Source organism: Mesoplodon mirus (genome assembly GCF_964341445.2).
Source record: "Mesoplodon mirus genome assembly, chromosome: 15".
Lineage (NCBI taxonomy): Eukaryota > Metazoa > Chordata > Mammalia > Artiodactyla > Ziphiidae > Mesoplodon > Mesoplodon mirus.
The window spans coordinates 30155930-30175644 of NC_138991.1; the positions used below are offsets into that span (position 1 = coordinate 30155930).

The 19715-nt window shown below is 56.4% G+C and overlaps 1 protein-coding gene across 1 annotated transcript; it reads left to right on the forward strand.

Moving 5' to 3' along the window:
- Positions 1–1244: 1244 nt before the first annotated feature.
- On the forward strand, positions 1245–19431 carry HSPA12B (heat shock protein family A (Hsp70) member 12B). Its single transcript, XM_082645582.1, has 13 exons — positions 1245–1356; positions 6192–6251; positions 7907–8004; positions 9005–9129; positions 11707–11893; positions 12240–12344; positions 12675–12791; positions 14611–14785; positions 15499–15585; positions 16016–16120; positions 16229–16487; positions 16977–17080; positions 17676–19431. The coding sequence occupies exons 2-13, from the start codon at positions 6209–6211 to the stop codon at positions 18329–18331; spliced, it is 2061 nt and encodes a 686-aa protein (XP_082501708.1). The 5' UTR covers positions 1245–1356; positions 6192–6208; the 3' UTR covers positions 18332–19431.
- Positions 19432–19715: the final 284 nt, after the last annotated feature.

A 19715-nucleotide genomic window follows, 5' to 3' on the forward strand; every position in this document is an offset into this window, starting at 1 on the left:
GAAGATCCAACGCAGCCAAAAATAAGTAATAAAAATTAAAAAATAAGAATAAATAAAACTTTCTAAAAATTAAAAAATAAAGATAAATAAATAAATAAAAAGTCTAGGAGAGATGACACTTTAGCTGGGGAGCCTTTTAGATGGGCAGAGATAAGGAGAGAAAGTATTCCAGGGAGGGACAGTAGCCCCTGCCAAGGTTTGGGGTGGGAGGGGCAGCTGATGCCCAAAGAACTGTGGGAGCCTTCTTTGGGGAAGGGGCTGGGGGAACAGACAGGAGGCCAGCCCCCCTAACACAGAGAGACAAGCTAAGAAGCAGCCCTTGGCCCCATCCCATTCTGCCCAGCCTAAGGCTTTGTGGTAACACACTGGGCAGAGAGAAAGGGCCCAGGCCCAGGCCCTGCCAGAATCAGGAGGTGGTGAGCATTATGGAAAGTCAGCTGCCTTAGCAGCTTTGCCTAGCAAAGATATCTCCACTCTATATCTCCTGTTCGGAGGCCAGGTCCCCAAATCCCCACGAAAGCATGGGTTAGGACAGGAAGAAGGTCATGAACCCTCACAGGAAAGGAGCTCTGTGCTCCTTGCCAAAGCAGGATGAGTTCTGAGTGATCCCTTTGCTAGGAGTGGGGACCCAAACTGTGAGAACCCTTCCCTCCCTACCCCAAACTTCAGCAAGGACAGACCTAAGCCCCAGCCTGGGGCTTAAAGGCCTGTCCTCACCCTCAATCTGGCTTCTTCTCTCTTCTCTGACCCTTGGAGACCAAGCTCGGGATCTTGGAGGTGGGGTGGGGGTGTCTGGGTGAAGGGACTGCGAGAGTCCGGGGCAGGGGCTGGAGGGGTCTGGGCAGGGCCCTCCCTCTCAGCAGCTAGGCCCCCTAGGCTGAATCCCGAGGTGGCCTTGGGGTGTGCAGAGGAGCCCTTGGCAGTCGGGCTGCAGGAGGCCTACCAGGGCCTGAAATTCCTCTCCTCCTCCCTCCACCTCGTCTCCTCACCCTTCTCCCCTCACGGCCCCCCGGGTGGCTGGGAAGTGGGGGAGGCGCAGGAGGGGCAAAGGGAGGGGCGGTGGACTCGAGCCGGGCCGGGCCCCTCGGCGGAGGCCCGTGCTGCAGGCCCCGCCCCGGCCTCGCACATCTGGGCTGAAGCGCTGGCCCACCCGGCGGCGGCGGCAGCGGCGCGGCCATCCGGCCTGGGGGAGGGGGAGGGGAGAAGAGGGGCGGGGGCGGTGCGGGGCGGAGAGCCGGGCTGGGGCCAGGCGCACGTCGAGGGCTTTGGCCGACGCGGCAGAGCACAGCCGCCCCACCGGCTTTGGGCCCAGGATCCAGGCGTCTGGACACAGGTCGAGCTGTCGGCAGGGCAGAGGTGAGTTCTGGGCGGGGGACCGCTGGGCTCCCAGAGAGGAGGAAACGCCAAGGTTTGTGGTCTCATCGCGGGCTGGAGGCTGAGACCCCACCACAAACTTCCTGACCCAGGGGGACAGGACTGGGGCAGATCTGCAAGCCCCTCTCTCCAGCAGGGCTGTGGGCTCGGTAAGGCAATTGGGGCAACGACGGAGGGCTACATCCGGGCTTTGGGACCCCACACTCGCCCTGTGGAGGGTGGGGATCTGGGGGGAAGGAGGGGGGCTTGAGAGACTTCCGTGTCTGAGTGTCTGTGGGGCTGGGGGCTGCTCCAGGGAGCCAGTTTGTGGAGGACACGGTGCTTAGGCCAGAGGTGGAGACCCCGGGGTTGAGTGTGTGTGTATTTGGGGACGCCTGCAGGGGGAGTTCCCAGGGCCTGTGGTCCAGAAAGTTCAAGAGTGGCTGGATGGCACAGTGCCAGACTGTGGGCTGGCCTCATGAACAGGGACCTCTGGTTTCTCTCTGTGAGGCCAGCTTGGGAATCCAGGTGGGGTGGGGTCAGGGCTCCCTGTGGGATCCCAGTGGAGCCAGGCTGTAAAGTTAGCTTGTGTGGGGGAGAGAAACTGACAGGGAGGGTGCTCTAAAATGTGGACTCCCTGGGAGAGTGAAGGCAGCCCTGGATCCCCAGAAGGTAAGAGAGGTGATGAGGGACAGTGGGCAGAGGGTGGGAGGGGCTTCAGGCCCTAGGCTGTGTGGGACAGAGGTTGTTTGTGAACTGGCTGCTCCCTTGATGAGGACCCATGGGGGCAGGGCAGGATGTATAGAAAGAAAAGTCGAGGACAGGGAGGGGACTTGGGAGGCCATTTCTATCACTCCCTGCCTCAGGCCAGGAGAAGGCAGCTTCCTCACCCCACAACCTCCCACTGGTCCCTCTCCTTGAGGGTGCCTCTCCAGAGACAGACTGGAGCAGCCCTTTGGGTGCCATTTCTGATCTGTTCCTTGGGCCCTGATTGGCTCAGTCTCTGGCTTGGGAGAAATGCCTGTGGCCTCTCTTTGCCTGCTGACTGGCAGGATGCTGAGAGAGCAGTGGATGGGAGAGGCAGGGTCCCGGTAAAAGGAGGCCTGTGGGGGTAGGGAGGTGAAAATCCTAGGCTTTTGTGAGTCTGGGGGACACTGTGGGATGGGAGTCTCCAGTTTCAAGTCCCTACTCGGCCACACTCTATCCTCGTCCCCAGTCATGCCTATTGGGTAGAAGTCAGGGCCAGGGGTCAGGGTAAAGCTGAAGATGAGAGGTCAATATGAGGCCAAGGGCTAGGGGTCAGTCCATGGGCAAGGTTAAGGGACAGACCATAGGCAGGGTTAAGGGTCCGTCTGTGGGTAGGGTAGGGGTCAGGCTGGGGCCAGGGTTTAGCCTGCACTTGTAGCCAGGAAATGAAGTTATTCTCTGTGTAAATCAAACTGCCCCACCCAAATTATTCTCAAACCCATAAGCATCATCACCAGTCTGAAATTAGTGGGCCCCTGCAGCAGGGATCTACCTCTCCCCACTTCCAGCTGCAGGCCCCGCCCAGATATAGCTTTTGGGAGCTGAGGTTGTCCTGAGTCCCATGATCAGCATTCTCCTTAAATGTTTCTGGTATGTGGGTGTGTATGCATGGTGGGGGATGTCCCAAAGAAATATGGGGTGTGTGTGAGTGCTTGTGTGGCTGCCACCCTCTTGTACCTCCACCTCTCAGAGAATCAGCAGGATCCTCCTTCTCTAACACAAATTGATTCAGGGCCTCCCTCCCTCCCTAAAGAACTCAGAATGACTAGAATAAAAGTTTCACTAAGACCAAAAACTTCTGACAAGAGAAAATTCAGAATCCACATCATGAAGGGAAAAAACACTGCTCACATCTGTCGAACTCCCTGCCTCTTTATCAGCCACCTTCCTTTCTTGGACTTGATCCTCACAAGCCCCCTGCATGATCCATTTTACAGGAAAGGGCACTGAGGCACAGAGAGGCAACATGATGCACTCCAGCCAGGTGCCATAATAGGCCCTTGTCAGCCCTGAGTGTAGGGGCATTCAGTGTCACATGCTCAAAGATGGAAGATAACTGGACCAGGTTCACAGAGCTGGGGAGATTATAGACACATTGGTTTGGACATGGAATCAGCTTAGAGTGACAACTCTTGAGTCTTTTTTTCTTGGTGGTTCTAGATTGTTTCTGCTCCAAATACAATATCCTTGGTTCAGAAAATCCATTCATTCATCCAGCAAAGCGTTTCCCCAGCACATAGCTGCAGAACCTGGCAGGAAGAAATGTCAATAAGTTTTTTGCTGATGAATCAAAACAATGTATAAATAGGGCTGCCATATTCTCTCTTGTGGGCTTGATCCAGTAGTGAGTTGGTAGATGTTTTTCAGTCAGCTCCCCAAGAGGGAGAAAAACCTAATTTTCAGTTTACCAGCTTCTATGGTATAATCACCATGGCTGATTTCAAGCTATCAATGTGATGTCAATAAATGCAGAATTGAGAAGAGATGCACAGAATCAGCTCTTGGGAGCTGGTAGGATCCACACCCAGCACGACACTCCATCACCCTGAACTGGGCACCTGTCCCTGGTTTTCAAGGCCCATACCCACCCCCACCATTTACTTTCCTTTTTCTCAGCATCATCCAGCTGCTGTACAAGTGCCCATGATCAGCCCCTGTATTTCCCCTGATTCTGATTCCTGGACATCCACCTGTGCACCTCCAGTGACAGCAGGACTGCATGTGTCTGGAAATCTCCGTGGTGCTGGCCATGGAGGAATATCCTGGATGTGTCTCAGTGTCTGTCCATGCTGGGGCTGGGTTGTGTGAATTCTGTGTGAGCAAGGGTGTGTGCATGTGGGTGTAGGGGTGTGACAGTGCCCAGCTCTGTGTCAGCTGTGTTCTGTTAGCAAAACTTCCTGATCTGGCCACTGGCTACAGAGAGGGAGTGGCCTCTGGGCTGCCCCCACCCTTGTTTAGGCTCACTGCTGAGGACAGTAGCGTTGGTGATCTGAAGGCTGGGCCAGGATACATTGACAAGCACTTCTCAAACCTTAGGGTGCTCCCAACCACCTGGGATCTTGTGAAAAAGCAAGAGCTAACTCAGCAGGTCCCAGGCGGAGCCTGAGGGCCTGCACATCTAACAAGCTCCCAGGGGACCCAGTGCTGCTGTCCTGATACCACGCTTTGAGTAACAAAGTTGTCAGTGACCTGGAGGGCGAGGCCTCTAGCTTGGCCCTCAGAACTTCACAGACACAAGCTCAGGTTCCTCCCACCTTAGAAGAGAAAATAAAAACCTGTCCTCCCCTCCTCAAGCATTATGTTCCTCCAGGTGCAGCCAAGCTTCCCAGAAGTGCTAGCTCCATTCTCTCACCGTCTGCTCCCTCCTCGCCTACCTGACTCCCACCCCATCTCCATCATTCCACTGAAATGCCATTAAAAACAGGTGTTTCCAGTCTCATCTAAAAATCCCTGAAGGCGTCTAGCTTCACAGCCTTCTCTTATCAAGATCTTCATGAAACCATAGCAGGCAACTCCGTCTCCCTGGCCAGCCAACCTTCCTCCAGTCAACCTTTATTCAGAGCTTCTCCTCCCTTCCCTTCCCCCACTCTACTCTCTGCCAAGCCTCCTGTGACAATGACTCCCAGACACACATCTCCACCTCAGATTTCTCCCTGTCCTCTAGGTCATATGTCATCTGACTCCTCAGTCTGTTCTCTCAGCAGTTTCAAAACTGCAACCAGAATACTGTCCCTTCCCCCGGCCAGCCTGCCCTGCTCCAGTATTCTCCATTTCACCATCCATCTCCTAGCTTGAATCAGGCAGTGTCATCCTTGACACCTTCTTCTTCCTAACCTCCCATGTCCAATCCAGCCATCTTCCATCAGGCTTGTTGATTTTAACCTCTAACGTAATGTCTACACTTCTGTCTGAAGACACATAGCCACCACCATCATCTGTTGCCTGGAGCACTGATTGGCTCCTGTTTTCATGTCATCCCACTGCGATCTACACTTCCCATGCAGCCAGAGGGGCTTTTTAAAACACAGATTTAGTTATGCCCCTGCCTTCACTCTGCCACTTGAAACCTTTCAAGATTTGCTGTTGCCTTTCATGTAAAACCAGATCTAAAATTGGGTCCACCAGGGTCTGCCTGCAGGGTGAGCCTAGCCCAACCCCTCTCTCCAGCCTTGCCATGCTCCCTTTTCTGCCCTGCTTCACAGTATCCTTCACAGCATTGTCTGTAATCTCAGATTCACTTACATGATTATCTGATTATGAATGGCTTCCCCACCAGGCTGTGGGCCCCCAGGACAGGGACAGTGTCTCTCTGGGTCACTGATGTCCCACAGCATCTGGCAGAGAGTGGGCACCTGAAAACACTTAGGAGCATCCTGGTTCCAACAAAGCAACTGTTAAAAAGACATTTTTGAGGGAATTCCCTGGCGGTCCAGTGGTTGGGTTTCCTCACTTCCACTGCAGGGGGCCAGGATTCAATCCCTGCTCGGGGAAGTAAAATCCTGCAAGCCACGCAGTGTGGCCAAAAAAAAAAAAAAAGACATTTTTGAGACAAGCTGGGATGGAGGATTGAGCATTGGATGAGATTAAGGACTTACTGTTGATTTTGTTAGACATGATAGTGGTGTTGTGGCAATGTCTTTTAAAAAATCTCTGTTAGAGAGACATACTAAATAATTTATAGGTCAAGCAACACGCCTGGGATTTGCTTCAAAGGACTCCAGCCAAAAGTAAATAAATAAAATAAACAATTATTCAGTAAGGGAACAAAGGAACAAATAAATGCCATTCTGCTCCTCTGTTCCTGTTCACAGCCACAGGGCCTACAAAGATGCTGGCTGTTTCGGAGATGGGCCTGCAGGGGCTGTACAGCGGTAAGACCCACCCCCTCACCTCTGCCCAGGGCCCACTGCCCCACTCACCCTGGCACTCAGACCCACCCCTAGTCTGTCCACGTGCCTTGCCCAACAGAGGCTCCTGAGAGCCGTTCTGTGAGTGTGTGTGTGCAAGGAGGGTCAGTGCAACACGACTACGCATGTGAGTGTGTGTGTGTGTCTGCGTGCCTGCCTATGGGCAGGTCTCTGGGCACAGGGTGTGTGTGTCTGCACAGAACTCTGTTTGTGTGCATGCGCATCTGCCTTTGGCCTGGTCTGGGCGCAGGCTCTGGGTTCTGTTCAGGGGTAGGAGGCCAGGAGGCAGGACGGACACGCCTCAGGAAGTCCACTCACAAAGACCTGGTGGGCTGGGGCTTCCTTCCTGACTCCCTTCCCAGGCTCAAACCACAGCAACTCGGCCCCTCAAGCTGGAGCTGGTGACAGGACTCAAGCCTGCCCTGGCCACCTGAGAAAAAGGGGCTCTGGGAGTGTGACCACCATGTCCTTGCCCCTCCAGCACTGCGAGACAGATGCCAGCCCTGTCCAGGCACTTCCCAGAATCCCCTTCATGCCCGGCCCCTCACGTATATTCCCAGGGTACCCCAAGGTCGGAGAGAGCTGGGACTTGTCAGGGCCACAGAGCTGTGGCTGAGCGAGTACACAGGCCCCAGCCCTGGCTCAGCCTAAAGCCAGACATTGATTTGCCAATGTGTCTTCATACCAGACTCCATCAATCTCCCTGGCCAGCGCCCCTGTCCCCACACACGGATCTCAGGGCAGCCCCAGTGCCCCTCCAAGGGACTTTAGCAAAGTTCGGTGTGGTGGTGATGAGCCACCAACCCACACCAGCAAAGCAGGCCCTCCTGCCCCCTGAGCTGCCAGAGCCTCCAATCCAGGCTTTGGGCTGCCTTCTGGGGGCTGCACTGCTTCCTCCCACCAAAGATCCAGCTCAGTCCTGGGCCTGTGAGAGGGTCTTAAGGGGGCCTCCTGCCCCCAAACGCTGGCTCCAGGTCTATGTGTGTCATGGGGGAGGGGAGGCTTGGAATCTGACTTCCTAGTGTGGTGGACACCTCTCAGCTCAGGACTGGGCTGGGGGAGGTGTTGCCCCAGTCAGCCAGCTGGGCCTGTCCATGGCCCTTGTGGGGCAGAGGGAGGGGGGGAGGCAACTCCCTCAGGTCCTGATTAGAACCATGTGGCTGCACTTTAGTGGGGAGAGGAGCGGCTCCACTCCCACTCAGTTAGGTCTGTAGTCCCCTACCTTTTCTGGTTTCTCCACCCTCACCCCAGGAGCTCACCTGCCCCATCTCTCCTGCCCTTCTATCTCTGGACTCAGTCTTCCCCACCCCCACAATGCTCCTCTGTCTCTCCCCTTCCCTGCTGTCTGAGGGGTGCTGGGGGAGACAGTGAGTCCCTAGGTGAAGTATGTCACCCTTCAGGAATAGGTCGCCTCTAACTGATAACAGACCCTGAGCCCAGCTATCCCCGACCCCGACCTCAGTCCCATCCTTCCTACCCTCCCTCCCTCATACCCTTTCCCCAGCAGGGTACCCCTCACCTTGGCCCAGCAATGACTGATGGAGAATTCCCCAGGCTTGGGGCCCAGCCACCAGCCCCTTACCCTGATTGTGCCAGAGTGATTTGCCCTCTCTTTGCAGGCTCCAGCCCAGAGCGGTCTCCAGTGCCCAGCCCACCAGGCTCCCCAAGGACCCAGGAAAGCTGTGGCATTGCCCCCCTCACACCCTCACAGTCTCCAGTAAGCCCAGAGCAGGGATTGGGGTGGTGGGTGGCCTGGGTAGTGGGGAAGGTCACACTGGTGTCTGGAAGAGCCCTGGCAGGTCTGGGCTGGGGGTGCCATCATGCTTCCTGCCCCTACACACTCCACTCATGTTCCCCCTGATGGGTTAGCCTTAGGTGACCTTGGACTGTAGGGGTAACAATTCTACTGAGGTGATCTCTCTCCAGGGTAACATCTAGGGACCATTGCATGTAACCTGCCTGGGGCAGGTGTACTTCTGAGCAAGTAGTTTTGTGTGTTCTCAGAGCACTGGGCCTCCAAGACTTGCTTCCCCTCCTGTCAACCACAGCCACCCTAATACAAGGTATATCTAGGGAAGAGAAGACATGTTGCTAAAAAGTAGTTTGGGGCTAGCTTGAAGTATCCAGGACATAACCACCACCCCTAAGCTCCCTAGGTCACCCCACGTGGGGTGGCCTCACCCTAGTGATTCAGCCTGGGGACCCCCTTGTTCTCAGGGAGCCCAGGCCTGGCCTGGGAGGAGGCAGGGACCACTCTTGGGCACGTGCATGGGGCCTCTTCTCTGTCACAAAACTGGATAGAGTCTGGCTGTGTCACTGTGGCCACAAAGAGCAAGAGGGTCAAATATACGCAGGTCCATGGGCTATGAAGCTGCTCAGAGCAGCAAAATTGCCCCCAGCTGGGCCCAGGCTGTGAAATGGTGTGAGATGGGGGTGGGGCAAAGGCAGTCCAGGCAGAAGGTGGGCAGGGAACCAGAAGCAGGGAAGCAGGAGCTCAAGCCCAAAACTTCATGGGGCTACCTGAGAGGCCTTGGGCTTTCTGAACAGTTGGCATCTCAAGGGCTTAGCTTGCAGCTTAGGAGAGGAAGGGAGCCAGGCAGGCAGGTAGGTGGGGGTGGGCCAGGGCCGGTCTGGACCACAGCCAGGGGTTGGGAGGGCTCCCACATACAGTCAGCCTGGCCCTCTGGCTGCTCCCTGACTAGGTCTTGCACTTGCAGAAGCCTGAGGCCCGAGCCCCCCAGCAGGCCCCCTTCTCCGTGGTAGTGGCCATCGACTTCGGCACCACATCCAGTGGCTATGCCTTCAGCTTTGCCAGTGACCCTGAAGCCATCCACATGATGAGGTGAGGGTGGCTGGGCTGGGAGATTGGTGTGGGGTTGGGTGGGGGAATCCTACACCCTGGGAGAGACCTGGTCCCAGAAGTACTGTCACTAAGGAGAAATGGGGTCTCCTCAGAGTGCCTTCCACCCCTAGTCCGGGCTCCCCACTGGGGCAAACGTTTGGAGGATGGGTGCCAGGCCTGGGCCCTCAGCCCCAACTGGGGCAGCTCTCTGACCTCTGCAGGAAATGTTGGGCTTTGTTTTTTATTTTTAATTTTTTATTGAGAGATAACAAACATACAGTAAAATACACAGATCTTTTTCTGGGCTAGTCACAAACACATACACAAATACATATGCACAAATACATATGCAAAAACCAAATAAATATGTGGTTTTAAAATAAAAGTGGTATATCATACAACTTGCTTTATTTTAAGCTTTCAACACTATTTTCTAGATGTTTCATGTGAATACAGAGAGCCATGATTTTGTTTTAATGGTTGCATAATATTCCATGTACAGATGTGTCATAATTTATCCATTCTTCTATTGATAGTTTTGAGGCTATTTTTCCTTCTAATTTTTCACTATTACAAAAAGTGCTGCAATGAATATTCTTCCTTGAAAACTTGTGCTGGAATTTCTATGTGGTAGAATCCTAGAGGCAGATTCCTAGGTTCAGCTCGAATGAAATACAAGGAAATGAACGATCAGAGGGTTAACTGAGTTGACAAGTCATACAGTTGTCATGAAAGAGCTGTTTGAAAAATCCATTCTGATGGAATTTGTTTTGTTTGAATGAAACATTTGTTTTTGACACTCCCCTTCAGGCCTCAAGACCCTGATCCTTTGAATATATCTTAGTGGGGCTGTAGCCTATAGGGGGAAGACCCCTATAAGAGACCCTAAAGCTCCCAACTCAGCCTGGGGTGGGGGATCAGGGGGCTTCACCAGGGCCTGGGAGGCTGGATGGAAGGGTGAGTGGAGAGACAGGCAAAGGGTCACTGCCCCAGAGATACAGGGGACCTAACCTACATGAGCGTGGACTGTCCTTCCCCTTTCTCTGCTCCCTCCACATCCACATGGGGCCACAAAGGCTCTGGGCCCTTAGAGCTCTCTAAGAGCTGCAGGGCATCCCAGCTTGTCAGCACACACAGCTGAGGCCATGCTGGGCCCCTTGCTGGGGCTGAGGACACATGAAGGGACACTGGAGATAACAGTCACAGGAAGTAACTGGGGGCATCTTGGCCTCCTCCCAAGCCCTTCCCACCCCCACTAGCCACTAATCCCCATCACTTCTATCTCTAATATATCTGTAATACCCGCCTACTTCTCTCCACCACTACCACCCCGAAGTTCAGCCCCACCCTCTCTCACTTGAACGGTTGCAATATCCTCCTCCCTGGTTTTCCTTCTCCATCCTCCCTCCCCTCCACTCTGTTGCTACATGGGGACCAGTGACCTTTCTAAAGGCAAATGTGGCCATGCCTCTTCACTCCCCTACCTAATACCCACCAAGACAGAATTCTGATATGGCATTTGATACTCCTCCTTAGTTGATCTTAAGATTCCTGTATTTTCTCCTGCTTGGAGCCAACTTATAGCTAGTTCTCCCTGGTCTTTCACACCTCTAAGCTTTTGCACATGCTCTTCCTTCTGCCTGGATTCCCAGTTCTTTCCCCAAAAGGCTGCACTGGTGAGCTTGGCCTAGAGGAGTCAAGGCATCAGACAACGCAGAGGAAGGGGAGGAAGGATTTGCCAGGCTAATGAACTGGGCAGTGAGTTCTGGGTGGAGGTCCAGATGATGCCTACACATAGGGAAGTCTGGAGTCTCAGGTTTTTGGGGGCCTGCTAGAGGTGTAGTCAGCTGGGGTGTAGCTACTGATGTGGGCCAGATAGGAATGATCATGAATACCTTGAAAGAGCTAAGCTGTGGAAGATGGCCTAGAGGAGGGCAAACCAGCTGGCTGAGAGGAGGCCTCTGCCAGGGTCCTGGAGAGACATATCAGAAGGTCAGACAAGGCAGATGGCTTGCTGTTGCTGCTTGTTAAAAAGACAGGGAGGTGGGCTTCCCTGGTGGCGCAGTGGTTGAGAGTCCGCCTGCCGATGCGGGGGATGTGGGTTCATGCCCCGGTCCGGGAAGATCCCACTTGCCACGGAGCGGCTAGGCCCATGAGCCATGGCCACTGGGCCTGCGCGTCCAGAGCCTGTGCTCCACAACGGGAGAGGCCACAACAGTGAGAGGCCCGCGTACCACAAAAAAAAAAAAAAAAAAAAAAGACAGGGAGGTGAGGTCCAATGGTATACTTCATGGAAGGGAGCAGGAGCTGAGGATGTCGGATGAGACCCATGGCCCCATGGATAGAGAGGATCCCATGAGCAACGTTTATGGAGATTTAAGTGGATGCCAAGCACCATATTCACAAGAACGCTAAAAGGTAGGTACTATTGTCATTCCGATTTTACATATGGAAAGACTGAGGCTTGGGGAAGCCAAGTGAGCTGCCCAAAGTCACGCAGCTGGTTCCAGAGCCAGCACCCAACCCCACAAAGGGAGGATTACTGCTGACCACACTGACAGCTATCTGCCTCCACAGGAAATGGGAGGGCGGGGACCCAGGTGTGGCCCACCAGAAGACCCCCACCTGCCTGCTGCTGACCCCAGAGGGTGCCTTTCACAGTTTTGGCTATACAGCCCGTGATTACTACCACGATCTGGACCCTGAGGAGGCTCGTGACTGGCTCTACTTTGAGAAGTTCAAGATGAAGATCCACAGTGCCACTGTGAGTCACATTCTGGCTCAGGGCCCAGCTCCAGCCAGGGAGGCAGGGCTAGGAGGGAAATCGGGGAGGGAGGCTTCATGGAGGGTAGGTAAAGCTAAAAGGTGAGGAGGGGCCTGGTGGAGGAGTAGCTAAGGAGGCGGAGCTTGAATGTAAGGGACGGAGGCATGACCAAGGGGTGAAGATAGGGTAAAGACAAGGGCTGGGGAGAGAACTAATGTGAGCTTAGAGCCAGAGTGGGACAGTGCCAAAGAGGGGGAGCACCAGGAAATGGGGTGAGTATAAGAGGTTGTCAGGAAATGGAGGCAGAGCTACGGCCTCCTGAAGAGGCACCTTGTGTCCCTGCCAGGATCTCACCTTGAAGACCCAGCTAGAAGCGGTAAATGGAAAGAAAATGCCTGCCCTGGAGGTGTTTGCCCATGCCTTGCGCTTCTTCAAGGAGCATGCCCTTCAGGTGCGCTGTGACCCCATCCCTGCCTACTGGGGTGGAGGGTCCCCAGGTCCATCCTTTCCCCTCAGCCCATCCCCTGTCCATCCAATGGGTAGCCACTGTCAGAAGACAGAGGTCATCTTCTCCAGTCCCCTGCCTTTCTATCTGGTAGAGCCTGCATCAACCCTCCAGGTGTTGGGGAGGTGGTGGTGGTGGGGAAGGGGGTGTTAGGATTCCAAGTTAGCTGGGAAGTTCCTCCTGAGGCCTGATTAGTTCCTCCAGCTCCCATAGAGGCTAAAGACACTCCCCGCAAACCAAGCCAGCCATTCCCCTCACTGCCCCCTCCTGCTCCAGGAGCTGAGGGACCAGTGCCCATCGCTGCCAGAGAAGGACACTGTGCGCTGGGTGTTGACAGTGCCGGCCATCTGGAAACAGCCAGCTAAGCAGTTCATGCGAGAGGCTGCCTACTTGGTGAGAATGTGCAGTCAGAGCCGTGGACGTTGGTCGGGAGGGCCCGGGGCAGGGCCCATACCCTCATTCACCCACTACGCTTGGGACCACAGAGCCATTGTGTAAAGACTGCCAGCCCCACCCTGCTGGCCATTTCGGAGGGTTGTTGCCACCAGGAAAGTGGGTGGGCCTGCAGGACCAGAGAGCAGGGGGACAAAAGACACAGCCCAGGCCAGCTTAAACAGTGTCTTAGGGCAGGTTTCCTAGAAGCAGAGCCCAAGATGGGGATTCTTGTGCATGTGGTCTATTGCAAGGACTCTCAGGAGAAAGGGGAGTGAGGAAAGCAGGACAGGAGAAAGAGCTGAGCAGGGATGTGGTCTCAGCTGGAGTCTAGCCTCAGCCTGATCCCATGGAGAGCTCTAGAGGGAGAATGTACTGTGGTGTTGGCCACGGGGAGGCGGGGGGGGGCTTTTTGTCCATCCTTATCAGTCTGTCATTGGTTACTGGGGGAGTTGGGGAAAGCCCCTCCAAGTGAGGCGGTTCCCATTCAGCTGAGGGCAGTTCTTCAGAGAAGGGGCAGCGGTGAGCCAACAGCAGCCAACACCCACAGTAGCCGGGCAGGACACCAAGAACACCCACTTCAGCCAGCATCAGTATTTTCACCACAGCCCCAACCACTGAGCAGGGGAAATAGGACTATGAAACTATGAAGGGAGGCGATTTTTATGAAACTATGAAGGGAGGCTGGTCTTCCTACCATAAGAGATGCCCAAAGGTCTGGAGAAAGGGGGACGGCTCAGGCACCCCCCTCTCAAGTGGAAATGGGGAGGTTGGAGGGGGGCTCATTGTTTGATCCTGCCCATGAACCTGAGGCCTTGGTGGACACCCTAGGATCTCCAAAAGGGATCTCAGGAATTCCAGTGCACCTTCCCCTGGAAGATACCAGGACCCCCAACCCCCCACAAACACAACTTTGGGCCAGGCATGCCTCAGCTGTCAAATCCGCAGGTGCCTACACTTGTCTCTAGAAGGAGCTAACCCTGAGGCCAGTGGGCATCCCCCTGCAGAGACCAGGATGAAAGCATGGCTGTGCCCAGCCAGAACAAACACCCCCCACACCAGTGGCCCCCTGCTGGTTTACCCACCCTGCTTCCTCCCACACTGTTCCCTGTCAGCTGAGGGCGGGCTGGCCCTGGGCAGAAGTCTTAATACCCACCCGTCCCCATCCCCCACCTGGTCAGACTGCCTTGCCTTGGCGCCTGAAATTTCACTGTTAAAGTTTCTTTCCTCCTATATCAGATTCCCTGAGAACAAAGTTCTCCTAAGAGTGGGGAGACCCATGGCCACTGCCTATCACCAGTGGAGAAAGAGGGTTCAGTAAGCCAAAAGGGGCCCCCCCACCCCTCTGACTGACGGTCTGGCCATTATACCCACCCTCCCCAATACACTGTGTTGGAGTCTTCACTAACCCCCTCAGCCAGTGCTTAGCTGGCCAACCCAGCATCTGTGAAGGGGACCTTGCTGCAGCCCGGGGACACCTTGGGCAGCCTGGAGGCAGATCCCAGGTGCTCTAGGTTTTCACTCAGTCTAGGGTCTCTTCCTGCTGGGCAACACCATGGCATCCTTGGCCATGGCCATGCCCCTCCCCAGCCTGGTCACAGGGTGGCTGTGAGCTCCAAATTTGTGCAGCATGGAGGGGCCTGAGAAGCTTAGCATGGGTGGGGTATAATCCGGAGGAGATGGGAGCCCCACAGGCCCCCGGTTGCCTGCCCTGAGGTGCCATTTCAGTGTGATGTTTGGCCCATGATGCTCCCCAACCCTGCCAACCACCCATCCTCAGGCCGGACTGGTGTCGAGAGAGGATGCAGAGCAATTACTCATCGCCCTGGAGCCCGAGGCCGCCTCTGTCTACTGCCGCAAGCTGCGTCTGCACCAGCTCGTGGACCTGGGCAGCCGAGCTCCAGGCAGTGGGCGCCTGGGCGAGCGCCGCTCCATTGATTCCAGCTTCCGTCAGGGTGAGCCACCCCCAGGGGTACTGCCCAGTGGTGGCCTTGGAGGCAGGCGCTGAGGATTACACCTTGCCCTAGAGTAGCACTGTCAGAGGACGGTAGGACTCAGCCCAGCCCTGAATCTGAGAATGGGAGGGTGATGCCTACCCTGGGGAGAGGTGCTTGGGTACTGACAAAGGGTACTCTGAGCTGAAGGTGGAGGTCTTCAGGAGCTGCCCCTTAAACAGCCACTGAATCAGTTTTCCCTCCCCTCCTGGCACATCAGCTGTCCTCCCCCCTCCCCCATCAGCCGCAAGCTCCTGCTGCCAGGACCAGGAACTGGGACAGCTATGGTCAACCTTCATCATCCCCTCAGATGCCACCTCGCATGACAGGGAGAGGTCCCAGGACCTCCCCCCACCCCATCCCCAGCTCCTTCAGACCTTCTTAATTCTCATTTTGCCATGGCCTGAGCCCTTCTGGATTAAGGGAAGGTCCTGCAGCCGGAAATACTCCCCCTTAGCTGTTGGTTACAGTGCCTAAGATTACCCCATCCAGTTTCTCTGGACCCTTTGGGGTTCAGCATTGCCCTCTCCCAGTTAGGAGTGGAGCAGGAGTTTCAGGAGCACTGGCTGCTCCAGATGCTCATGGAGGGCGCTGGTGGAAGGATGCGGGGCGTTGAGCGTGGTAGCTGAGACACCCCTTCTAACCTCACTGTCCTGCTGTCCCTCAACACCCAGCCCGAGAGCAGCTTCGAAGGTCCCGCCACAGCCGCACGTTCCTGGTGGAATCGGGTGTCGGAGAACTGTGGGCTGAGATGCAAGCAGGTGGGGGAGGGGAGATGGAGGGCTATTCCTTGGGCCCTGTGGGGCACCGTATACTGAAGGTGGGGGGAACATTTCCGAAGTCAGCTCTAGCCCCTAGGAACCCTGCCCCTTCCAACTCCTTCAGCTGTACCTAACCTGGTAGTCCCCCTCAAGTCACCTGCACTCCCACCCCCACTCACAGCCATGCCCCTAACCCCCACTCTCCCGGGGGATTCTCTGCAGATGGCGTTGCAGAATCCTGGGACCATTTTCCCCCACACCTTGTGCTCCTACCTGCTGACCCTCAAGCACCTGAAGCCCCTTTCAACCCTAACCCCCATGGCCCCGCAGACAGGGCTCAGGACCTGGGGCAGGGCTGGAGGCTGGGTGAGTCTGCAGAGGGCGCAGAGCTGAAGGTGCCACGAGTGTGTGCTCACGCTCGCCCCCGTAGGAGACCGCTACGTGGTGGCAGACTGCGGGGGAGGCACGGTGGACCTTACCGTGCACCAGTTGGAGCAGCCCCATGGCACCCTCAAGGAGCTCTACAAGGCATCTGGTGAGTAGCCAGGCAGCGCCCTTGGTACCCAGACCGCCCTGGCCCCGCCAACGCCCCCTGGCGGCGGAGTCGGCACTGACGCCCCCTTCCTCCCCTGCCCTACCCAAGGTGGCCCCTGTGGCGCGGTGGGCGTGGACCTGGCCTTCGAGCAGCTGCTGGGCCGCATCTTCGGCGAGGACTTCATCGCCACCTTCAAAAGGCAACGCCCAGCAGCCTGGGTGGATCTGACTATAGCCTTCGAGGCCCGCAAACGCACCGCAGGCCCACACCGTGCGGGGGCGCTCAACATCTCGCTGCCCTTCTCGTTTATTGACTTCTACCGCAAGCAGCGAGGCCACAACGTGGAGACAGCCCTGCGCAGGAGCAGGTGGGCTGGGGGACCGCCCCTACAGGGGAAGATGTGGGCCCCAGGGGGGAGTAGGGGATCCACCTTATCTGTCCCACGCACACATCATGCCAGCCCCGGTGGAGGCAGGGGGAGGGGCATGAGTACCCCAGCTGGAATCAGCAGCCCAAACTGGGGCGAGAATCTTGAGCCTGGGGAAAGGCCAACATCTACCTCTTCCCATTCCCCGCAGACAGACAGACAGACAGACAGACACACACACACACACACACACACACACACACACACACACACGCTAGCCAATGGGTCTGGGTTCCTCTGCTCGAGGCAAAGGGAGGCTCCTCTCCTGGGACCTCATGCCTGGACCTGGTACAGACCTGCGTCTAAAGCCCTGAAAGTATGCCTGGCACAACACATAATGTGCAGTCAGTGCCCAGGTACTTCGGCCTGGAATAGGGGTAGCACCCGGGACCCTGACCCATGGGCCTGTGCCTCCTTCAACACCTACAGCGTGAACTTCGTGAAGTGGTCCTCACAGGGGATGCTCAGGATGTCTTCTGAGGCCATGAACGACCTCTTTCAGCCCACGGTCAGCGGGATCATCCAGCACATAGGTGAGCACCTGAGCCTGGGTCCTTCATTCACCTCAACATACACACCCAGATGTGGGAATATGTTACCCTGTTAGTGCCTGGAAACCTCCCTATATCCATACACTGGAATGAGACGCAGAATCATCTGGAATACCTGGAGGATGCAGTGTGGTGGGGATTAAGAGATAGGCGGGAAGCTGTGCAGTCTTGCCAGGTTAAAGAACCTCTGGTACCTGCTTCCCCAAATGGGGTGATAGTATTAGGTCCCCCAAACTGCTATCACAGGGATTTAAATGAGCTGAAGTATCTAGAGAGTGAATGCGATATCTTGCACGTAGTAGGCATTTAATATGTGTAAATGCAGACCCTTATCTCAAGCCCTCCACGGTGTGGTGGGGAAGCAGAGCACGTAAGGATTGCCAGAGGCCCTCACGAAAGTGCCCGGTGTTTTTCTTTATGGGAACCAGGCTGCCATTTTATAGTGAAATGACTAGTTTCTGGTTGCCCGAGGACACAGGCGGGCAGAGGAGAGGCGCCAGTGGCTGCGCAGTGGTGGCCTCAGTGGCCCACTCCCCGTCCCTCCTCCTTACCCCCACCCTCCACTCCTGTACCGCAGAGGCGCTGCTGGCGCGCCCCGAGGTGCAGGGCGTGAAGCTGCTGTTCCTGGTGGGCGGCTTCGCAGAGTCGGCCGTGCTGCAGCACGCGGTGCAGGCAGCACTGGGCGCCCGCGGCCTCCGTGTGGTGGTTCCGCACGACGTGGGCCTCACCATCCTAAAGGGCGCGGTGCTCTTCGGGCAGGCTCCGGGCGTGGTTCGGGTGCGCCGCTCTCCGCTCACCTACGGCGTGGGCGTGCTCAACCGCTTCGTGGCTGGGCGCCACCCGCCCGACAAGCTGCTGGTTCGCGACGGCCGCCGCTGGTGCACCGACGTGTTCGAGCGCTTCGTGGCCGCCGAGCAGTCGGTGGCCCTGGGCGAGGAGGTGCTGCGCAGCTATTGCCCGGCACGCCCAGGCCAGCGGCGCGTGCTCATCAACTTGTACTGCTGCGCCGCCGAGGACGCGCGCTTCATCACCGACCCGGGCGTGCGCAAGTGCGGCGCACTCAGTCTAGAGCTCGAGCCCGCCGAGGGAGGCCCCCATGCCGCCGGCGCGCCCCCTGGCCGCCGCGAGATCCGTACTGCCATGCAGTTTGGCGACACCGAGATTAAGGTCACTGCCGTCGACGTCAGCACCAATCGCTCCGTGCGCGCCGCCATCGACTTTCTTTCCAACTGAGGGCGCAGTGCCAGCCCCCCACGGCCCCGCTGAACTCTCTTTTGGCCCAGGGCCTGGGGAGTGGGCTGAGGCGGACCAACCGGCCCCATTCCCCGCCATCCTGCCCCAGGAGGTGAGGTCGCAGGAGGATGGGTGGGGACATATCCAGAAACCCTGGCTTTGGGATTGGGCCCCGGTCCGCTGACTGGAAGGCTGAAGGGCCCTGCCAAGGACTGAGGTCAAGGAGACTTAAAAGAGGTTTGTAAGACGGCGTGCCCACAGGGAGCACGTGATCCTGAAAGCAGAATGCACCGGAAGACTTGAGCCCTGGTCTGAACTGGGGTCCGGGATGGGAGTCGGGGGGTGGGGGTGCAGCTGCAGGTGGGGCAGCAAGAGGAAGGAGGTTGTGCAGGGCCTGGGCCTGAAGGGCAGAGTGCACTGACTGACCGGCTCAGCCTGTTTAGGGAGCCAGACAGGACAAGGACTGGAAGCTGACAGGAAAGGGACAGGGGTAGTAAGACCTTCCTGGGTGTGGTACTGACCACCCAAGTATGAATGTTAATTGTAGAAAGAGCAGTAGCAGACTATGAGGAGAAGGGTACAGGGCGAGGCACTCATGAGGGGGATGTGGGGGCACATGTCGGGGGGCCTTTCCTTTCTATCTGAGAAGGCCCCAGGGGCAGCCTATGAATGACCCACTTGCACTCCATCGAGCCACGGAGTGGGGGGGGGGGTAGGGCGGACTGAGGGGGCACTGGCCGCAGCTCTGCCATCAACTCAGTGTACCTGCCCTCCCATGACGTGCAACAGCCCCACCTGCCTGAGAACCCTAAGGTGACAATAAAGCAGTTATGCTCAAGGTGAAGCTATAGCCTCCTGGTACCTCACAAGAGGGGACCCTAATAGTGGAGTAGTGGAGAGGGGCTGGGATCTGCAAAGGGAAGTTTTCAGCTGTGCCTGGGGCTGGGAACTGACCAGAAGGGGGTGCTGCTGTCTCTGGGTCAAGCCTCCCAAACTGAACGCCCCATCCCACAAGACCTCTCTCTGACCTGGGCAGAAGGCCCCTCCCCATCCAAACTCTAACTGTCTTGGCAACTATTCCCAGGCCTAAAATGACACCCCCTGTGCATACTTCTTTTGGGGCCAGGTGTTGTAATACCACGAAGTGACCTTGCCTCCAAAAAGAATGAGTTGAGCCAAAACTGTTCCTTGGCCATTCTGTAAAGGGCTGGGCATTCTCAGGGCCCTGGAGAACAAAAATCCTGCTGGCCTCTGGTATCCACTGGAAGTTTTATTTCTTTAGGGTTTTATCCCAACCAGTTGTTTAAAAACCAAGTAACACAGACCTGGGGGGGTAGGGATTGGGAACTGCACCTCCCTCCTCCTCACCATGGACGGCAGTGGG